The sequence below is a fragment of the Equus caballus genome, chromosome 7 (genome assembly GCF_041296265.1).
Source record: "Equus caballus isolate H_3958 breed thoroughbred chromosome 7, TB-T2T, whole genome shotgun sequence".
Classification (NCBI taxonomy): domain Eukaryota; kingdom Metazoa; phylum Chordata; class Mammalia; order Perissodactyla; family Equidae; genus Equus; species Equus caballus.
The window spans coordinates 62,788,489-62,806,653 of NC_091690.1; the positions used below are offsets into that span (position 1 = coordinate 62,788,489).

The window sequence follows — 18,165 nt, forward strand, 5'->3', positions numbered from 1 at the left end:
TAAACCAGTCAATTTAGGGAAGGCCTAGAAAGTGATTTGAAGATTTATAAGGCAATTCAGATAGGAAGAATTGTGTATTCTTTAGGTTTCTTGTTTGTGTTTCTCATTTGTTCAGTGATATGCCCAAAGAACTCTGGAGGCTGATTTTCTAACATCATTCAGAAACACATGTTAGTGTCCTTTATTGCTCTCTTCTCTTTCTCAGTTGCCCACTTTTGACTATAACTTAATTCATAACAGTCTTCTGGAAGCTATTTTGCCAGATGGGAGATATCTTCCTTAAAGCTATTGATCCATAGAAATCAGATCAGAAATAACTTTCAATGCATTCCTTATCTGTGTTCAGTGGGGAAACTTCCCCCCTCTTTGTTATACTTTTAGCCTAATTTCAATATGTTTGGAGGTGCTTCTCTCATTATTAAGGCTTACACAATTGATTTCAGCTCCTTTCAAAGCAGTGTTTTCAGTCTTGCTCCAGTTTAAGGCTTAAGTGAATCATGATGTTGCCACCTGTCATATGATGTCCAAAACCCTGAATTTAGAAAGGGCAATACAGTTTCCCAAATTTGTTGTTGATATGTTTTTCAGAACAGATGAAATTATGTAAATAAGGTAGGAAAATTAAAATATGGAAAATGAAAACAAAACCTCATTAGGAATTTTAGACCTATATTGTTGGAGAAATATTTTATATTTAATATAGTTCCTTCATTTTTATTTTATTCCTATTGATGCGGGGTTGGTGAGCCGAGGAGCTGAAAGAAAGATTTCTTGGACTCTCAAGATCTGGCAGTAGTGCTCTTTTCATTTGGAGAGTAGTGTGAAATAGCATGGGGACAGGACCCATGGGCAATCAGAGCTTCTGCTGCCCTGAGTTGAGGGTTAGGGCTGATTTTATAAGGCATGGGTACGTGACTTATTTTTACTGGAAAAAAAGAAAAGACATCACTATTATTTCCTTTAAACAATTTTAAATAATTAGAAGTACCTTTAGGAGTATGTTCTGTGTTTAAGTAAACCTAGCAAACAAAAGGAAAGTTTGGTGATTGAGTCTTCAAGAGTCCTAGTGAGAAAAAAATAAGGATTTTTAATCAGATCATAGAAAGAGGAGGGAACCAAAGAAAGAATTGACAAGACTTGGTGACTAAGTAGATTGAGAGTTGAGTGATATCACAACAAAAATGGGGATATTTATGTTGACTAATAGATAAATAGGGTGAATTAAATGATGACATCTTAAATTTGAGATAGTACTGGAACAGCTAAGAGGAAATGTTTTGAGAGAAGTTGGACATATTAGTTAATAACCAAGTGTGACATCAAAAGTAGGACAGTATGATAGAGAGAAAGAGCAAAAGATCCAATCAGAGACCAGAGTTTGTTTCTTAGCTCTACCACTAATTAGTCCTGTGACTTTGAGCAGATAAATGACCTCTATTTTTATTTGTAAAATGTAGATAATACCTATTTGTGCCTATCCTATAGAGGTTTAATCAGGATCAAATGAAATAGTTATATGTGAAGGGACTGACAACTAAGTGCTCTGGTTATTGCGTACATTTGGAGACATGACCAGAGTACTAAATGCCTCTTAGAAATATTTTGTTTGAGATAATATTTAAGTTGTTTGGTATTGTAAATCTAATTTCTTAAGCAGAAAACAGATTCTAGCCGATCTTGTGAATTAGAAGTGGTTGGTAAAAGGACTTAGTGGATACTATGCAAATACTACAATGGATGGGACAGAAAGTTCAGTGCCTTTTAACAAGAACAAATAGGTAACAAGGTGGAGAGAAACTTGACTATAGGAAATGCATCAGACTGGAAAGGAAGCATGGTATAGGGATGAGTCATAACTGGAAGCCAGGGAACTTGGGTCATTGTCTTTGTACACTTACTGTCTGAGTGTTCTTGGGCAAATCACTCGGCTTATTTGTGCCTCAGTTTCCTAATCTAAAGTTAAGGGCTTTGGTTAAATAATTTATGGGTCCTTTTAAGTAATAATACATTCGTAACACTTTGATAGAATAGGGAAATTATTGTAGAGAATCCCTATATTGCCCTTATTTTTTTTAAGACTAGAATGTATCTGTTAATGTACTCTGTTAAACACCACCACATTCCTTTTTTTTTTTCCTAAACCTCCCAGGAATTTGCAGTAATCTTGGAGAGGGTTTGTTTGTTTGTTTCTTGGTAAGGAAGATTGGCCCTGAGCTAGCATCTGCCACCAATCTTCCTCTTTTTGCTTGAGAACATTGTCACTGAGCTAACATCTGTGCCAATCTTCCTCTATTTTGTATATGGGATGCCACCATAGCATGACTTGATGAGGGGTGTGTAGATCCGCGCTTGGGATCCAAACTCACGAACCCTGGGCTGCCAAAGCAGAGTGCACAAAATTAACCACTACACCACTTGGCCGGCCCCAGTACCTTCTGATTGAGAATAATTTTGCAGCTCAGCTCTATTTCTCTATTTACTCTCCTTGCAAATATTTATAAGGAAACTTCTTTTCCTTAATGCTACTCAGCCATGGAAAAGAGGATTTTTATGTTTGTTTTAGGGAATGAGAGCAGAACGAGGACTCCCTTGCCTTTATATGTGTACATTAGATGCTCTCCATGGTCCTTATTTTAAAAGTGATGTTCTGAGTTAATCTTCCTGGAGAACTAAGTTAAAAAATACTACAGAATCAGAGGATTAAAAGTAAGTTTAATGGTAATCCAGGGCAATGACTCTCCTCAGTCTTAAATCTCCTCTATTGCTGCCTTGCTAAAGGGGAATCTATCATCTGCTGGAAAGCCTCTAGTTAGAGGATATTTACTACCTCCCAAGGTAGCTCATTTCATCTGGGTAAGTTTAAATATTATCTGGATATTCTTTTTATTAAACTCATAATACTCAAAGTATTTTAGCATTGAGTATATTTTCTACTTTCCAATGTCAGTGAAAGTATAATGGCAAACTTCTAAGTATCTGGAATTAATGGAGGAATAATCTCTCTTTTTATTGGAAGTCTGTTTTGTCCATGGCTGTATCACCAGTGTTTAGAACAGTCCCCAGCATACAGCAGATGATAACTAACTGTGGTCAACTCTGTCTAATTTGGTTTACTAATTTAAAACATAGAATGTAATTACTCCTCATTTCCAGGTTGATGAAGATGTTGTGCTTTCTCTTTGAGCATCTTTTAGTGCCTCAGGGTCAGTGTTCTGCCTATTCAAGATCAATGACTAGACTTTTATACTAGCATTGCAGGAGATCTGGATTTTGTGTTACGAACTCTGACATATTCATAAAGCTATATTTAATGAGTAAATCCAAATATCAATTTGTTCATTTACTAGCTGCCTCTAAAGCAACACAATTACTACAGAAATGAGATTCTGGTCATTTGATGTATCTGTATTTAGGGACCTGGTTTTTACGTATGTTTGAAAACAGTGAAGTATAGTCTGTTTCAGATATAGAGCACTTAGAACCAAACATTTGAAGTTTATTGTGTTTACTACCTGGATCAGTGAGTTCAATGATTTTGAAAGTAATAGCAGATCACCATTATATCAAAGAGAGGGTGGGACTTGGAGTTAGATAATCTAGGTTGATATCTTGGTTCATCAGCTCAGTCAGTGGAGTGACCACCGTATACTGCTTTACCAGTTCAGTAGTTTTATAAATTTGGGCAATTCAATTTTTATGAGTCTTGATTTCATCACCTGTAAAATTATATTTAATTTAAAGTTGTTATGAATACTTAATGATAACATGTACGTGAATGTGCCTAATCATAGTCTGCTCAATAAAAAGGTAATGCCGAATCTGAAAACTATTCTTTATTTTATAAATTCATAAATACTAAGATTACTACAAATCACATCTTTAGAAACCAAGCTATATTAAAAGCAATAGAGGGAAAATTTCCTGTTGGACTCTTGATTCTAACCCTATTTTAAAAGTAAGAGTTTCCTGGGGCCGGCCTGGTGGCGTAGCAGTTAAGTTCACTCCCCCTGCTTGGGCGGCCCAGGGTGCACTGGTCCAGATGCTGAGTGTGACCTATGCACTGCTTATCAAGCCATTCGTGGCAGATGTCCCACATAAAAAATAGAGGAAGATGGGCACAGATGTTAGCTCAGGGCCAATCTTCCTCAAAAAAAATAAATAAAAAATAAAAGTAAGAGTTTCCTTGTGATGCATCTTATTAATTCCTTCAAAAAAGTTTTCAGGGGCCAGCCTGGTGGTGCAGTGGTTAAGTTTGCACATTCTGCTTCTACGGCCCAGTGTTCGCTGGTTTGGATCCTGGGTGTGGAACTATGCACCGCTTGTCAAGACATGCTGTGGCAGGCGTCCCACATATAAAGTAGAGGAATATGGGCATGGATGTTAGCTCAGGGACCGTCTTCCTCAGCAAAAAGAGGAGGATTGGCAACAGATGTTAGCTCAGGGCTAATCTTCCTCAAAAAAAAAAAAGTCTTTAGTTAGCATCTGTTGTATGCTGGGCACTGTTCTAAACACTGGTGATACACCCATGGACAAAACAGACAAGCTTCTTGCTCTCAGGAATAAATTTCAAATAGAGGTTATAGTAAGATATGAATAAAAAGGTTATTTCAGATTGTGATAGTGGCTATGAAGGAAATAAATAGGATTATGTAATGGACAATGATGGAAGGGAATCTAATTTAATTAAAGAGGTCAGTTGGAGAAGGTCTTAGTGAAGTGGTAGCATTTAAGCAGAGACCTGAATGGGAAGAAGGAGCCAGCCATGTTATGATCCAGGGGAAGAGAATTTCTGGTAGAGGGAACAACAAATTCAATGCCCTGAGGAAGAGTGAGAGTGAAATACTGTATTTGGGGAACAGATAGCAGACCAGTGTGATGGGGTTAGGGAAGGTAGAGTGTGGGAAGGGCATTCAGCTTATTACTGAGGTCATTTATATTAACTTGAAAGCAAAATTGCATCTCAGACCATATAGCTTTTTAGATTTGTCGCTTGTGCACAGCTATTTGGATTTCTGGATTCTATTCAACTCATAGCAGCGTATAATAGTAGGAAAAATTGAACCTCATAAGGAATGTATTTGATGTTCAGCAAAGTTTATATAAACTTTGATTTGTTAGGGAAACAGAACTTTTACCGAATGTTTTCATCATTTATAGTTTATTTACCTATAATTATCTAAATTTCAAATGTTTAGATTTTAACGATAATAATAAGGGGGGGAGTTATATGGTTGTCAATTAGCTATGCTCCAATTCATTTATATAAGCAAAATTGACATGCAATTATGATCCATACAATTAAAAACCATTGTGAGAAAGTAGGTGAAAAAGTGACCATTTCTTGATTTCTGTAGGAATTTTTGATTCACTTAAAATTTTCCTTATTTAATTTTTATGTTTCTTTTACAAAGACATACACACATTTAACATGCATAAAATGCATATACTCCTGTCTTTCATGAATTATTTTCAGGATCCAGTACTATCTAGATAATATTTTATTATGGAAACTCTCTGAAAAAGTCGGTTATTTTCTAGTTGATCCTAATTTTCTATTTGCCCCTGGAGAGTTTGGAAATGAGGGCAGGCATTTTGCCGTGACCTGCCTGCAGACTATTTATTTTACTAAGCTAACCAGCTTTGCGCATGTCATTCATGCGCCTGCTGTCCTGGGTGTATGAGGAACAGACAGACGGGGATGGGAGTCCACGTGGGTGGATTTCTTCAGTTATTTCCTTCGGAGCTAATCTTTCTAAGATTAGTGGAGTCCATTCCTTCTGGGTTTCTCCTAAGGCCCTTATAAGCTACAAATTTCTCAGTATAGGAGCCTAGAGATAGACCTGTCTTTTTAGAGGGATCCCAAGTTGTTTGTAATTAGTCTGCACAGAGTTCAAGCTACCTTTGGCTAGAGGGGGCATTTTGGATCTGTGTGTACCACACTTTCAGGTTAGAGCCAGGGAAGCAGAAACTGCCTCAGGATTTGAGATATGATGAGATGGAAAGCACACAGACTTTGCACTCTGGTTTCGAGTCACCTAGGTGCTATGTCAGCTACGGCAAATTGTATAATCTCAGGGAGCTTCAGTTTCTTCGTCTATAAAATGAGAATTTCCTTTCTGAGGGTTTTGTGACTATCAGAAATAATATGTATAAAATATCTTCCATGGTACTTCAGATAATAACCCCTTGATAAATTACTTCTATTATTAATAAAAATGCTTATATTTATTACTGTTTTTCTATCACAAGGGCAAACACCTAGTTTTAGCAGCATCTGTGGTTGTTGCAGCACTTCAGCTGGACTGCCCTTTTCCATTATAGATCAGATTGTTCCAAACCAAACTTCTTGCATTAGACTGGATTTGCAATAAAAATATTTGTAGTTGCAAATATCTTGAGCTATATGCATCAATCTATTTCTTTCTTAAATATATATAATATACATTATATATATTCTTTCATATATATATAATAGTTACTGTATGCAATATGGTTCTTATGTGGACAAAGAATGCATATTGTAGGTATTTCAAAATCTATCAAGAAAAATAAATGGCATAACTGGAACTCTGATCATTATTTAATTCCAAAAATATTTATTTTGTACCTTTTAAGAGCAGGTACAATGCTAGATGACAGAGATATACATTATATCTGCCCTCAAGTGGCTTAGATTCTAGGAGAATAAGCACAGGATATATTTCACTACTCGAGATTTTTTTCCTGTTGGAAACAACATAAAAGTAATTCATTTAAATGGTTAAGGTACAGGTTTAACACAAGTAATTTACAATAGTAATTTTCTGATGCCAAGCTTCCAATGATAGATTTTACTAAGAATCAATATATTTGTGGCTTGATATCATTAACCTTAAGGAGTATCAAGTAGAGCCGTTTGCAGGCTGTGACTTTATATCTTGCCAAATACTTCTTGTGAAGTCACAGGCCTAATTGAGCTCTATGTCTGCAAAAAATATGCTTTAATTGGATACCTTGTTAATTTTAAAAATAAAAGAATGTTTCCCTTGAGGTGAAGGAGTGGATTATCTTCTATCATCTTTATGGCTGAGGAAAATCAATGGAAGGCAAGCTATTTGCAAAGTAGAAAGCTGCATCCTAGATGGAAGTACACTTTAAAATGTTAGCTCTTTACTTTTATCTAAACATAGAAACATTAGCTAATTAATCATATGTGGTAAATACAACCTAATGATTATAGAACATGTTTATTCTATATGCTTTTATAGCACATTTGTACACACTTAACGTTAGGTGAATCATGCTCTTTTTTTCCCCAGGAGAGACTGTGTGGTCAGTTTGTGAAATGCCTGCTCTAAAGTACTTTTATTTAATGAAAACTCTTTGAATGTGTTCATGTAAGCTGATTGTAGAAAGATGAAAGATATTACTGATTCACTTCTTTTTCAAATATAATAGAGTGCATATAATTCTTCTTCCTCACAACTTGTAGCTAACTTCCGTGAGTCCCTCTCAACTCAGCTCAAGGCTCCTCTCTAGAAAGCCTTCCCTGACTACTCCATTCTAGGATAAATGCCTCTCTCTGCTTTGTGATTCTCAAATACCTCAGTGCTTGCTGTACTGTGCTATAGTTGTCGATTCACTTGTGGGCAGGGATTCTGCTAGTTTGTTTTCACCCTTGTGTTCCCACGTAAGTCCATTAAGTATATTTGTTGAAAGAAGGAGATACTAGACTTGGGGCTGGCCCCGTGGCCGAGTGGTTAAGTCTGTGCGCTCCGCTGCAGGCGGCCCAGTGTTTCGTTGGTTCGAATCCTGGGCACGGACATGGCACCGCTCATCAAACCACGCTGAGGCAGCGTCCCACATGCCACAACTAGAAGGACCCACAACGAAGAATATACAACTATGTACTGGGGGGCTTTGGGGAGAAAAAGGAAAAAATAAAATCTTAAAAAAAAAAAAAAAAAAGAAGGAGATACTAGACTAGGCAATGGGAATATAGGGTCAAAACTGCCTTTAAAGACCTCTTAGTCTAGTGGGTGATACAGACAATCAAAATATCATATAGTAAGCCCTCAACAAACATGTTGACTTAGGGAGTGTATATTGTACGCCTGGAACTGTGCTAGATGACTTGCCTTTCATTTCTGTGCGTCTTTGTGGTTTCCAAAGTGCTTTCATCTGTGAACAGCCAGGGTCAGAAGACTAATCAGTCTCCTTCTGCCAGTTTGCCCATGTCTTACCTTTTTCCACTCTAGGAAAATGGAATGTAGTTTCAAAGGTACCTTTCTTCCAAGGATACCTTGTGAAATGTCTATCTTACTCTGCTACCCAATTTACTTCCTATTTCTAATCTCTGACTGTCTCTGCTCTGATCATGACTAACAAAGCCCTAGACTTGCAATAAGTTACTAGGTATATGTCCTTGGAAGTCATTTAAACTTTCAAGCTGGTGAGAATGTCACAAGTGCTTTGTCAACTCTAAAGTGCTATAGGAATATAAGGCCTAATTAGTTTGAAGACGAATATGACAATCAGCATCAATAGTATATTAGATGCTTTGGTTGTGTCAGGGAAGCGCTCTGATATCTGGGATTGCTCAAGAATGTGATGTTATATGTACTCTGAGACAAACTTAGGAAGTATTGAGTTAAATTAATTATCGTGATGATGTAATAAATGGGGAGGGGAATAGGCAAGTGATCCTTCTTTAACCTTTTCATATTACTGAACCATAAGACAGTCACCTAATTGAAAGGACCAGAGCATAGTTTTCATTTGTATTGCTTAACCTGAAAATTATCTGAAGTTTATTACACCAGAAGGATAACAGTTCAGAGGAAATTATTTTTTATCTATAAATAATTTTTGAACCATTTTTTTTTTCTTCTCTGAACACATATCTGATTTGCTGTGAACTTCTTTATTTTTTAAATCTTTAGAAACAGTGCTCTCATTCTGGTAAAATAATGACATGTCAATTTCTGAGACACTCATCTATTTAGCAATCAGGAGGATATTGAGGTTAGAGACTGAATAATTCATGAAAGGTAGAAGAGTCTTATGTGTCCCTCCTTTTTTCAAATTGTTTATTGTAGAAAATACACTTTTTATAAAAAACGAGGCGGAGTTCAGGGGGGTGGGTGGGGCGTGGTTTTACTGGTATCTTAAAGAGGTAATTACAGTGTGGACATTTCTTCTTGATGTTGTCATTGGTTCCGTTGACTATATGTATTTTCTTCCTAATGAAAATGACACATTGATTTTTTCTTTTTATTGGTCAGGCAGTACTTTCCATTCTGTCATATGCTTTCTCTCATTCCCCCCTTCTCTCTGCACCCCTGTTTCTTTCTTTCTGTCTCAGTCTGTCTCTGCCTGGGTGTCTAAGAGAATGAAAAAAAAAGCATATTATTATCCAGAGTGATGCTTGTCAGGCACCTCAAAGGCAGGCGATGTAGCAATTTCACTGGAAGAAAGGGAGGGATTTAGGGGAAGGGGGAGGGTTAATCATTTGCTGCAGAAGGGAGCACAAAGCTCTGCCCACGTAATAAGTGCCTACAGGCAGCCAGCGAGCAGAGAAAAGTTTGGGAAAGAACTCATTTTTTGTCTCTCAGAATGTGGAACTTTTGTAAGCATTTTGGAACCTCCTCCCACTCCAGTATTATAATATACTTATCTGTTGAAATATTCAGGTTGTTTGTGTATTCACATACATCATAGACAACACAAATCAGTACACAAATAAAAGAAGAAATCTAATGTCTGCTAAGTTAGACCTACAAATCTGCAGGGGTTTTTTTTAAATAAAAGTCCTGGCCCAATTTTCTTTATCCAGCTGTTAGTCATTTGTAAGAAGCTGCCCTTGATATTGCAAGTGAGTTGAGATGTGATGCATGCGGCACCGCATGCACCTTAGCTTTTCAGTCATATCTTTCGAGTCATTTAGACTCCGGGAATCATGCTCATAATAAATAGCTTTTTATTACCTAAAGCCGTTGTTCTGGCAGCCCAACGACAGCCCTTTGATAGATGGGCCGGGTAGTTTTTTTGTGTTGTGCTTACTCAGAGTTGTTAGTAGGAAAGACGAAGGCAGCAAAGGGGGGACTTTGGCAAAGGAGATCTTATGGGTATACTGAAGCAGCAGATCAGAATTCAGAAACAAGAACGAGAGCTGAAATGTGATTCTCTGGTGCTTGGTGTAACACTCATCTCCGCGATAGAACTGTGCGAGGCACTCACAGGAGCCTTGTTCCGATCACGGAATCCACTAAAGGACCATGCAGCCGCGGAGCCCAGCAAGCCACCGGGAAGTTTTGTCGGAGCTGATTTCTAGGGGATTTTCCGGTGCCTAGGAGAATCCTGCTTGCCTTGAGCTCTATGGAGGAGGGCTCGAGTTTCCCATGAGGGGCCCCCTTGAAAAAGCCGTCTGTGCAGAATCCAGGCACTGCTTCTCTCTGTGTGATATTTACCAAAAGGCTTTTCTCACCTTTGCTGATTTGCTGGTGTGATTTCCATGTACTGAGTCCTGTGTAGGGATCCAGGATGGATTGCCTGTGCATTGTCACCACAAAGGTAGGATAGGAAACAGGGCTGTTGTTGTGTGCAGCATTTTTCTATTATTATTCTGGTCCTATAATTAAACAGCTCTGGGGTGCTGCCAGTTCGTGAGATAAAATGATTAGTGTAATTTACTTTGCTGGGCATTTTGTTCCCCATGAGGGTCTAAGGGTCCTGTCTTTATTGATTTCAACTTATTAAAGTGATATTGTGTGTTTGTGCAAATGAAAGGAGAATTTGCCTGTGTTTTTTATGGCAGGATTTGCTTTTGCATTTATTTATAGCTCAGTGTTAAAATATCTATAGTAGTAGTGTAGCTTACACATCATTTTAACATAACATATCAGGGTAGTCTTTCTGAGTGTGATAATTAGCTTTTCATTTAAAAAGCATGTCTTCTATGCTTGAAGAAGCCAATCAGCTTTACTGTGGCTTGACATATTGTTTCTGATTGGAGAATTCTGATATTCTGCGTTTTAGTGATTTTTTTAAAGGAAAAAATATTTAGGCCCTGATTTGAAACAAACAAACAAACAAATACAATATTTATGTTGAATTGATGCTCTCTATTTTGATTAGAAGTAAATGAAGTATTTGCATTGTTGAAAATAAAATTAAAAGTGAGAATGGAATAAAATCAATAGGTAATCCTTTTATGAGTTTACAGAAAATTAAAAATTTCAAATGCATTTTATTTTATTCTGTCATCAGTTCTAAATAATATGTTTAAATTTCATAAATATTGGTTATTTGAATAGAAATTACTATTATTTTTAGAAAAAACTAATTAAAACACATTCATTCGCTCGCTGTTCATTTTGCATGTAAGGATATCATGAGTTAATTTGAGCTATATCATTCAGTATCTCACATTGATTGTACAGCCATTAAACATGACAAAATCAATAGCTTAGTGCATGAGACTCATTAACTGTAGATTTTCCGCTGTGATCTCTTTTTACCGCTAAAGAAAAGATTATTTAATTTTGAAGCCACAAACCAAGTTCCCCATATTATTACCTTAAATATTTTACTTTTACAGATTATATATCAGAAAATCTTAATGGATATTTTCCCATAAGGCCTAGTATCACATGGCAGCTTCAGTTGATGTTAATGGATTTGAAGCCATCAAAATTTCTAGTTGGGTTAGTTGCCCAGGCCTCAAATTTAGATGAATACCTTACTTTACTTATAAAAATTGCCAATCATCTCATTGAGTTTTTCCACTTGTCAGTAAAAATAAACTAAATTGTTTTGAAAAAAGGAAGTAAGTGGGGAATTGTATTTCCTTACATAAACTAGGAAAGGAAGTAGTCTCTTAAGTGTGTTTTACTCTTCCTGAAGTTTTACACTCAGTGTTACTTTTCTTGAGAGAAAACTGTCAAATCTGACCTGCATGTGTTTCATAATTATTTATTTCGAAATCATAATTGCAGCTTCTGTGAAACATAATTAGTACTTTAAAAATAAGTTTTAAAAAGTTATTAATTAGAATTCAAAACTTGAGTCTGTTGTATTGAACAAGTTAAAGCAACAATGAAGTCTAAGTTCCTGCAATTTGAAAAACATGATCTATTTTTAAAAAAAAGTCTGTGCTTTATATCCACATACCGAAATATTAATGACTACAGGTACAAAGGTAAGAAATACTATTATTCTGTTTTAAGTGCTGTATCAGAGGAAAATGTCATTATTCTAGTATTTTGATTTATCATATAAATTATACAATTCAACAAGACAAACACCCATGTGAGATTTCATGAATTTGCTGAATTAATTATATTCATGAAAACTTCTAGGGTGGCATATATATCGTCTTTATAGGACAAGCATACTTACAACAAATTTATATTATGATCTTAAATGCTAAATAATGCATGATTAATTTAAAAGCTGCATATAGGTGAGGAGACTTCCCAGAGGACTTTAGAATGCAAATCCTGTGCTCCTCACCTGCCACCACTGGTACTCTTTCTTCCCAAGTGGCCATGCACTTGGAATGCCCTTGCTCCACTTTCCTGGGACTCTTTGACAGGAAACTTGCCAACAACTTGGAAATTTTAATTCTATCTCAGTTCAACCCCAATTTCTTCCTCCTCCAGCAATGAGTCCACTTTCTAGCAGCTCTGGCTGAGATGCTTTCTTCAAGTCTTGCATTGTATAAGCTTTATGTGAGAGTGGAACTTCTAATTACGCTGATCTATCCGAGGCTCCACCTCATCCCCAGCACATCGCAATATCACAAAAAGTTCCGTAAAAGTTTTCAGTGGCAGGGAAACATAAATACTTTCCGTGGTTTTCTTCTTTCTTCCCATCTTGGCATGAAAGACACCGTCCCCTAGGATCCTCTTACGACCTCTGCGCCTGCTTCATTCTCCCACTCCCTTCATTACATACACTGTAGAAAAAAATTCCTCTTCATGTCTTTGCTCTACACTCTTAAGAATGAGTGTTAGAAGATAAATGAGAGGAGAGATTATGACAAATTGAGACAAAGCACTGCATAATGGCAATATAAAAGGATCTTTTAGAAATACTGGAGTAGTGTTTATATTTTTAGTTTATCTGCTCATAAAAGGAAGGAAATGATTGTGGCACATTTCATAATAATCTAAACCACCTGATAAAATAATCCCACCCTAGATGTCACTCATAAAACTCAGATTTCATAAAGTCTTATGGGTTCCAGTCTGGTCAGATGCTTTGCAGGACCCTTCAGATTTGGGGTAAGATCTTTGAGGCCAGGAAATCATCAGAGCAACCAAAAACACAGAGTTTCTGCCACATGGATCTGAAGGTCTTTTCAGTTGTTCAGATAACTCAGTTTTGTAAGAAAATTGAGTCGTATCTTTTATTTGAATGTTTCTCTCTAGTTTCAATTTCAACTCTTTTGTCACAGATGTCACTACTGAGAAAGAGAAGTTACATGACTTAGTGTGAAGAGCAGGACTCTCGAGCGAGACTTGGATTTAAATTGTTGTTCTAACACTTACTAGCTTTAGAACTTGGATGAGTTTTTAACCTCCCTGAGCCTCAATTTCTTCCTCTGTGAAAAGGGTATGATTTTACCTATGTGTAAGTGATGATGTGGTAAAGTATAAAATGTGCCTAGCACAATTTCTGGTATATGGAAAGAATTCAATATAGGATAAATTATTGAGCAAATCCCAATTTATATCTTTAATCTAGCACTCTTTTTTGGTGTGGTCAGGGAGGAAAATGAAGTCATCTCAATAACAAAGGTTAAATAATTTAGTAATAATATAACACATTTTGTATAATGGACATTTCTTAAATTTGCTTTGAATAATTGAAAGAAGTAATACCAATAATTTTGACAACTAAAATGCAAGGAAAATAATATTAGACTATGTTAAGATGGAAACATACTGTTAGACGATTGGCAAATGGGACAACAGTTCTAGATAGCAAGCAGAATTTTCTGGGCTAAATTTAAGAAAATGCAGGCAGTGAGTAGAATTTTCTTTTGCTCTGTAGAAATTCTCAAGTATCATATATAATAGCATATGGGATTTGATGCAAGAACAGAAGAAATGTGGAACTGTGAAAAATCAAAGTAAATCTGCACTTTGTGACTTCGGGCGCCTAGAGGTATCTGGGCATCAGTGTCCTTGTCTACAAAATTAGTGTATTTTATTGAAACTCTGAAATCCTTCCTTTTCTATCTCTAACCCAGTTTTATTCTAAATTATATTATCTCTGTCAACAAAATTATTCATGTACACTAAATATCTTAAAAAGTAGTAGTCGATGAATCATACATTGGTATCATTTCAGGTGTGCATTAGCCAGACTTATAGACATTAAAAAAAGTTTTAAAATACAATCTACAAAGTCAACTGCAATATATTATGTTAAGTTGCTGTAGTTTTTTAATAAAGGCATGATGGTATGATTAATTTTTAATATGTTTAACAGGTTAATGTGCATAATAAAATTCAAATAGCAGAATGAAAAGTGGACCAGGCAACATAAAGGAAACTTTTATTGATGTTGTTAATACTACATCTGTTCTGTAAATAAGATATCACTCTTTGCCTCCATCAACCCATTATCTTTTACAATAATTAAAGTCACTTAGGATTTCTAAAGGAAAATAAAAGTTGTTGCTAAGGATTTAAAAGATATTATCAAGGCTAATAAGTGTCATATTATTTATTATGACTTTAATAGAAAAAGTGACATGTTGTACTCTTAGAAATGGACTTATCATAGAAATATTGAAAACTACAGTTTTTTGGGGGGTAGGGGGTTAAAATGATTTTTATTTTCTGCCAGAGCTTTATGTAGAGAAAATGAAACAAATCACCAAGGCAACAAATGGTTTACTTGAGTGGAACTATCTTCAGAGAGAAAGCTATTTATTTATGCAGGTGTATAGTTGCATCTGCTCTCATGGTAGAAGCAACACATCCATTTATTCGTTTTATTCATCTAACAATATTTGTTGAATACCTAATATGCACCTGACATATTGGAAGGCATGGGGATACAATGAACAACCTGTTCTCATGGAATTTTTAGTTTAATGGGGAAAACAGTCAATTATAGAAGTAACAGCGATGTGTGATAAGGGGCTAAATATAGAGTGCTGTGGAAATGAGCACAGGGAAACCTAAAGAATCTAGTGGGCTTATTGCAGGGTAGGCAGGGGGTTAGTATCAGGGAAAGGTTTTCTGAGGAAGTGACTATTAAGCTGATATGCAGAATGGAGGGCACAGTGCGGGTGGGAAGAGTGTTTTAGGCAAAGTCCCAGATGTGATAGATTGAGAAAGAGAGAGAAGAGAGAGGATGGCAAATTCAAGAAAAGGAAGGTCAGTGTGCCTGGGATATAAGATGTCCAAGGCGAGTAGCAAGATACAAAGGATGTAGAGATGCAGAAATAGGTAGGGGTCCAGTCATAAATATCAAAAACTTGAGTTATTATTTTAAAGAAAATAGGATTTTCCCTCCATCATTAACACTGGTCCCAAACCCAATTTGCCCTGACTTCTTAGCCTTTTTGTTTCCCTGATTTGAGATATTTCCTTCTATTATCTGCCACATTCCCCTTTGCCCATCCTTATTCCTGTTCAATGAAAATAGTGGTTTTACCTTTCACTAGCTGGATGACCTTGTCTGAACTGTAGTTTTCTCTTCCATAAAATGGTACCTATCTCACAGGGTTGTTTTGAGGATTCAGTGAGATAAAACATACAAAGTACTTGGCATATTACCTTGTAAGGGGTAGGTGTACTGTTTTCTATTGGGGTCCACAGTTTCCCTATCTTTCTATCTTTCCTTGGTGCTCTTTTCATATCTTTTCTTCCATTCACCCCTGTTCTGATACCTGTCATCCCAACCAAGTGTCTGCAAAGTGGCAAGTCCACTGAACAGAGATTGGACAGGGGGCTTAATGAACCAGGGAAAATCTAATGGGTGACAGAGAAAGGCAGAAATACAGCTAATAATAGGGAAACTTTAATCTGGACTTTTTGTGTAGAAAAGTAGGGAAAAGAACCAATGTGAAGAGATTCTATGCCTATATTAGTAACATGGGATTAAGCATTTTAATAGCATAAAACATTTTAGCATATTAATTCCCTTAATATAATAGCTTAGCTTAACTTTCCTTTATTAAGTATTTCCATACAGCTGCCAGAGTGATCGACCTAATACACACAAGTCCTATGGCATTAACTCTCAAGGGAAAACCCTGCAATAGCACGCTATTGAACTCAAGATGAGTGGTTGTCCAAATTCTTACCTTAGTGTACAATTTTCCCTTGACCTAGCACCTGAATTCCTCTCCTGTCTTATCTTCCATCACTCTGCCATGTATTTTATGCTCTAGCAATCTTAAAAATGCATGAACCAGTCCATTACTTATGTCTATGCTACCTTCCACTTCCTTCATTAAACTAATTGACACATTGCTTTGCTGGCTCCCTTCTATTCTCTGAAGGTGTCAGCCACGTTCCTGCTTTGGAGATTTCCACATACTACTCCTCTGTCTAGGTGACTCTGTCCACCTGTCTTAATCCTACTTATCTTCCAGGTCTTTGCATGAACTACCTTTCCTAAAATCTCCAGTTAGATTATATACTAGTGGTATACACTCTCAATTATCCCATATTTCTGCCTATCACAATTCATAATTATACACTGATTTGTGTGATTCTTTTTTCAGCGTCTCTCTCTTGACCAGACAAAAGTTCCATGAGGGAAGAGATTATGTCTATTTTTCTCATTTTCTTATGTGTAATGTCTGGGACACTTCCTGGCACATTGAAGGAACTTGATGAATTTAATCAACTCATTGACTCTTCAGACCAAGCCAATGAAGTAAAATCCTCCCCATCTTAAAGATGAGGCCTATTCACACAACTAAGCAGTTTCAGTTTCGTAGTAGGGATTCAAATCCAGGTCCTTGTGACTCTAATATCCGTGCTCCTATCCACTATCATTGACTCCCGGGTGTATCACTTCAAGGTTATTATTTAGTTAAAACATACTCTTGATACTGTATTTTGGATTTTGTTCCTTCCCAACCTAAATATCTACTTATATAATGGTTAATTTAAAATTACTCAGAATTACTTGTAGATTTGTAGTTTTTTGGACACATATCCACAGCCTGTAAAAGTTAACTTTTAGAAATGAAATAAAATTTTATTATATGAATCATATCAGTCATCTTTAATACATCTGTAATAGTCTTTCTGCCAAACCTGGTTACCAGGATGTTATTCACAACATTAGACCTTTTTGGCACTATAAGTAAAAGCCACATGTGCTATGAAAAGCTACGAATTTGAGAGAATTGTCTTTTATAGGATCTTTAGGTAAATCTTATTTTATGAGACAAATGTGGGTTTGCAAAGGAAATAAGTAGAAATATTATTTTGCAAATCAAATAATATTTAAACATATTTATGGTGCTCACAGTTTAAATAAATCATTTAACTCTCTTTATAAGGTACAAAAAATTTCATCACTCCCTTTTATTATTTGCCCATTAGATCATCTGAATGTAGATACGATTTTCTTAAAGCAGATTACCTATGATTATAGCTGCCTGTCTCATCGCGTGTGTCTGTGTTTCACCAAAGGCAATTTGGGAATGTGCGTTGGAGCAAGGTTCAGAAAATAAAGTTATGGACTTGGTTTGTCATTTATTATCTTATTAATCTTAGATAATTCAGTTTACCCGCCCTGAGCCTTGTATTCTCAAATCTGAAATAGGGATAATAATACTGGTTTATCAGTACTTCCTTCACAGGATTCTTGTACAAAATCAAATGAGTTTATATATTTGAAAATATTAAATACTGTATACATAGGAAGGATGACTATGATTATTGAAAGGAGAAAATCCTAGAGTAAACTTGGATCTTTTATTATGATTAACATTACTTTATGGTGGAGAAAATGAGAGCTGTATCTGTATATGTGTTAGAGCTAATGTTATGCTAATTACAGTGACCAGGCAAATTGGCCTGACATGTCTGAAGACCCTCAGAGAAGTGAGTACTGGACAGTTGGAGAGTAGTTGGCATCTGCCACTGAATTTAGCTTAACGTGGCAGCATAGCGTAATGTTTGAAAGCACAGCCTTTGGAGTCAG

General features: G+C 36.2%; 1 protein-coding gene across 21 annotated transcripts in view; it reads left to right on the forward strand.

The window, feature by feature from the left end:
* DLG2 (discs large MAGUK scaffold protein 2) overlaps window positions 1-18,165 on the forward strand; it is a 1,837,299-nt gene that overhangs the window by 364,097 nt on the left and 1,455,037 nt on the right. For 3 of the 21 annotated variants that reach the window (XM_023646514.2, XM_070274277.1, XM_070274285.1), the window contains exon 1: window positions 9,847-10,551. The exons of 16 other annotated variants lie outside the window; for them this stretch is intronic. In XM_023646514.2, coding sequence (XP_023502282.1) covers window positions 10,522-10,551 — 30 coding nt within the window. In that variant the 5' untranslated portion in view covers window positions 9,847-10,521. Of the gene's footprint in view, window positions 1-9,846; window positions 10,552-18,165 lie in introns of those variants that run through there. 2 more of the 21 variants (XM_070274278.1, XM_070274274.1) reach the window with 2 other exon arrangements.